This window comes from Melanaphis sacchari, unplaced genomic scaffold (assembly GCF_002803265.2).
Source record: "Melanaphis sacchari strain LSU unplaced genomic scaffold, SCAv2.0 Contig53_pilon_pilon, whole genome shotgun sequence".
NCBI classification, from domain to species: Eukaryota; Metazoa; Arthropoda; class Insecta; order Hemiptera; family Aphididae; genus Melanaphis; species Melanaphis sacchari.
Genome location: NW_020271371.1, coordinates 104,730 through 109,815, shown reverse-complemented (window position 1 = coordinate 109,815; position 5,086 = coordinate 104,730). Strand labels below are relative to the sequence as shown.

Here is a 5,086-nt window from a genome sequence, read left to right as displayed (position 1 = left end):
CATGTTTCTATTTCGATAAAATAATTACAATTTATGGGCTGAGTAAAGCGTCGATTTGTGCCGACCAGACTTGTATAAGTGGGTCGACACAATCGGGGGCGCTTGGGTTTTAGCCGGGCAATTACCGGGCTCTAACTCAGAAGGGAGTATTTTGTATTACAATATATATATATAGGGTGCGGGATCCGGCCGATGTCGGTACAAACTTATATAAGCGGTATTCCGACAACGAACCTGGATCGGATAGGACAGCTTAATTAAGCGCCTGGGTGGGTATTGTGTTGGCCCTGACAAGGGCCGTTTAATTGAATCGTCACCGGGTGGCACGCCGACGCGGGCCTTATACCGTGGAGCGGTAACTACGTGGATAGTCAGCGCCGGGCGTCTGGATACGGCACCGTCTGTGGATCGTCGTTGCCGAATTATACACCAACACGGGTCTGATATCGTTGAGCGGTAGCCACGTGGAGAGTCAGCGCCGATCGTTGGGTTACAGCACCGTCGGTGAATCGTTGTCGTCCGATTGCACGTCAGCACGGGTCTTTTACCGTTGAGCGGTGGCCACGTGGGTGATCAGCGCCGGGCGTCTGGATGCGGCACCGTCGGTGGATCGTCGTCGCCGGGTTGTGCTGGCAGCCGTAGAGTGGCGTTTCGTTGTCGTCGGTCAGCGGTCTGAAGGTGGTCCTGGTCTTCTTATGTCTGGTTTCTTTGTTGAATGTTGACAGTTTGAAGGTTTGAAGAGGACTGACTAGATGGTCAAAAGTGTCCGGTATTTATACCGTCTTCGGCCATCTAGTCCGTTATTCATTGGTCCGCGTGATTCGTACTGACAGATACAAATCACACCGTTGCTCTGCTGTTTATATTTACCAAGTGTGATTTTTATCTGTCAGTCTTCCTTGTTTTACCCAATCGATATTGTTGGTCTTGAAAAAGACCTTTTTACTCATATCCATACAGTTTATTCCGTAACAACCATTGGAAATGGGTTTGAGTGATGTATCTTATTCTTACAAAAAAAATAATAATACGTTTTTAATTTTTGGTTAAGTTTCCAATTTAATAGATCGTTTTTTTCATTTCCTGAAATAACAGTTGTAGAAATAGCAGTAGTATACATTATAATTATTAGATCACATATATATTTATATGACTATTGCTAACACCTATAGCAATATTACACATTATATTATATATTAGCATATCTCGTAGCTCATAAACATTATATTATGATATATTTATATTATTAGTATATCTCGTAGCCCATAACAAATTAATATTTGAGAAAAAATTATTACTATTACAAATTAAGGTTGAGTTGGCGTGTTTTTCAAGTCAAAAATATATATCGGTAAAATTAACATTTTTTTTTTCACGGGAAAAAAGTGTGGAATTTACGAGTTAAAAATTCTACCCAAAAATCTATTACCTGTAAATCGGTGAAATTTACAATCGTCCATAGCCACTGCTGACTTAATATTATAGTATACATAAATATAATTTAAAAATGAACAAATGTAACCTAATTAGCCTGTTTATTTATATTTTAAGTTGAAACCTTCACACATGACTGATACTTATTTATCGGCAAATAGGTATGTTTTATTATAAACTATTATTAAAAACTTGTTTACTAATAGGTAACAAAAAAATAAAAACAACTGAGCAAAATTAAATTAGTTTAAAAATTCAGCGTGCTAAGAATAGACTACATCGATTCACTAAAGTTTCATTGTAACTCTAGTCCCTAATTACTGATTCATAATTTTGAATAACTAGATTTGAGGAACAACAAACAATTATAGAAATATTGGCCTTCGAAGAGTTTTTACATTGGAGTATAACATTTAATTACCCTAAAATATTATTTCAAATATATAATGACTTAACAAATTGGTAAATTATAATATTTACAAGTGTATTAATTGCTAATAAATTACAAATCCAGTAATATGTATACACGCGATCAGTTTGTCTATAAATATGTGGGTTGTTCCGAAATTTCGTACAGTTGTAAGCTTTTTGTACGATTGCGATAATGGCATTCAATATACACATATCTGGACCAAAAATGATTATGCATAACAAAACAATAGCAGAAATGTTTGTAAATCAATTGAATAGCAATGAAGGTCTTTTTGGTGTAAGATATTTTATATTGTACAATAATTACGCACATACAATTCTTACATACCTTTATATTATAATATACCTATTGTGTACTTTAGTATCTATTTAAATGTTTATAATATCCATGTATACAGATCGACTGTTCTACTGGTAAAGAGTATGGTTATCCAAAACTGAAAAAAGACGTTTTAGCAATGGTTACTGCATTTCAAAAACATGATCTTGGACACGGAGACGTCGTAATGATTATAGACTATGGCTCGTACGAAGGGCAAGTAGTTATATTAGCTGGAATGTTGATCGGAGCCACTATAGCTGCATTGGATCCTAGTTTAAGAAAAAGTAATAGTAATGATTATTTGGTACAATGTTGTTACTTGATTTGTTTCGTTTTATGTTTTACAGGTGTCTTGATATCGCTTATTAACGAATCCAAGCCAAGCGTAGTGTTTTGTAATACGTTTAGTATAAATATAATAACAGATATTTTAAATAATATTACGCATCAACCGATATTGAAAATTTCTACTATGGTTCATGATGGTTTTACTACTTATTTGAATATCGTTGTTTTAGCGGAAGAAATTTTGTTCGTCCATCCGATAAAATCAAAAAACACAAGAGGCCCATGTGCTATTATTTTTTCGAGTGGCACTACAGGTACTCCGAAAGGAGTATATTTGTCGGACGACGCTATGAAATCAGCTTTAATATCGTTCAAGCAGTAAGTACTTAAATAAAAGTCGGCCAATTAGTGCATAAATTTAGAAAAAAAAAAATATTAAAATTGAATGCGGTTAGGTAATTTGGCATTATTCTATAATATAGCATAAAATGTTTTAAGGTCATTGATGGAAGAACCTATCGAAAACAAGTTTATGATTACTTCTCCTTTATTTTGGTACACGGGAATATTATTAATGATGCTCGGTATTCATTTTGGCAAACCAAGACTATTCTTTTCGACAAAGTCAACCGTTGAACAAATACTTTGTTCAATAGACAAATTTAAAGTAAACAGAAAACATTACTATTAATTATTTCTTGACGTTTTTTGTTACACTATAAATGTAATATTAAGTTGCAATATTTTGTATGTAAAATTAAGTTAAATAACGCTAAATCAAATATATAATATATATATATATATACACACACACGTATAATATAATCCATTATATATATCATGTACAATATGATTTATGTAAGTTTATGGCGTTTATGTGTTATAGCCAACATTTATGATGACTGGTGTAGCCGCAATCAATGAAATGATGTCATGTCAAATGGCGAATGGTCACAAGTATAATATCCAGAGTTTAACGACATGCGTGGTTGGTGGGTCTCCGATGCGAGCTGATTTACAAAGGATTGTGGTGAACAATTTACTGCAGGGAAGGATACCGATCAAACAAGGATACGGTGCTTCTGAACAGGGTATTATAGCCGTTTGGTCTATGGATTCGGATATAGGTACCGTCAGAGACGGATCAGTCGGGAGACCAGCTGCTGGTATAAAAATCAAAGTATGTTGTTGAAAAATAAATGTTTATCGTGAGTATAAATTAATAATTATATTTTAAACATTATTTTTAGATTGTTAGCTTGGAAACTGGTAAATGTGTTGGCCCCAATATTGAAGGCGAAATTTATATTAAATCGGTGTCCAATATGGAAGGATATGTCAACGATATGAAAAAAACGATTTGTTCGTACGACGAGGACGGTTGGTTCAAGAGCGGTGATGTTGGATACTACACAGAAGATTGCTGTATATTCATTGTCGGTCGAATTAAAGAATTGATGATTTACAAGGACCAGAGGGTACGATAAGATATTCGATTTCGAATATCACGCAGCTACATATTTACATACTGCATAAATGTTTATAGATTGCACCGATTGACATAGAAACCGTTTTATTAAGTCATCCTGCCGTACTTGATGCCGGGGTGACGGGCAAATATAGTGTCCATGGAGATTTGTTGATAGGAGTTGTCAAAGTCAAACCTGGTCAAAATATCGAACCCGATAGTCTCATATCATATGTTAATGGTGAGATTCTACAATAATGGATAATAATATGTCCTGGCGAAATGTGCTAAGTTTTCTGTTGGCAATTTGTTGGTAAAATATTTTTCAGATAGAGTGAGAGACCACGAGAGACTGCGCGGTGGCATTATATTCGTAGACGATGTGCCTAGATCTCCGTCCGGTAAATTGAAACGAGAAGAACTTCTAAATCTCATAAAATAAAACTGTATTTTTACACAGTTTATTATTATCGATCAAAAGAACATAACAGCATAATACGTAACTTTTTTTACACGGTATACGAATGGTTAACAGTTTACATATACACAATAATTAATAGAAAATAAACCTATTTTTTTATACTAATCGCATTAATTGTATGTATAATATCATACTTGTATTTTAATATTTTATAAGAGTAAAAATTATTTTAGTGGAGTAATTACTAAGCGTTGCTTGAAATTTGAATTGAAAAACAATTAGATAAGGGTTGGGAAAGTGTAAAAAATTAAAAATGTCACATTCTATAAAACTTTTGATATAAAAAAAAAAATTAATTTTAATATAAAAAAAGGTAGGTAAGCGGAAAAGGGTCATTACTATAAGTCTATTAAATTAGAATTTAACGATACATCATTGTATTTAAAATGATTCTGAGGAAAAATGATTTATCAGCTTACATGACTAAGTGATTATGTTTTTTTTTTAATATAGCTATATAATATAAATACCTATTAAAGTAAATTATTTTACTTTTAGTGTTATAGTAAGTTGATAAAATTTTTTCCGAAAATATTGCATTTATTATATTATTATAGTGCTAAATTATTATAACGATGTTTATTTATTATTTATACTATGTTATATCAACTTAAATAACTCAAAATTTAGTAACATCTTTCTGTGAATACCGTTAAACATT

At 33.0% G+C, this 5,086-nt stretch overlaps 1 protein-coding gene across 1 annotated transcript; it reads left to right on the top strand.

Moving 5' to 3' along the window:
* The first annotated feature begins 2,023 nt into the window (after window positions 1–2,023).
* LOC112599587 (4-coumarate--CoA ligase 1-like) lies at window positions 2,024–4,844 on the top strand. Its single transcript, XM_025346538.1, has 8 exons — window positions 2,024–2,143; window positions 2,265–2,472; window positions 2,536–2,854; window positions 2,975–3,143; window positions 3,363–3,656; window positions 3,727–3,954; window positions 4,023–4,185; window positions 4,274–4,844. The coding sequence occupies exons 1-8, from the start codon at window positions 2,039–2,041 to the stop codon at window positions 4,384–4,386; spliced, it is 1,599 nt and encodes a 532-aa protein (XP_025202323.1). The 5' UTR covers window positions 2,024–2,038; the 3' UTR covers window positions 4,387–4,844.
* The last annotated feature ends 242 nt before the right edge of the window (window positions 4,845–5,086 follow it).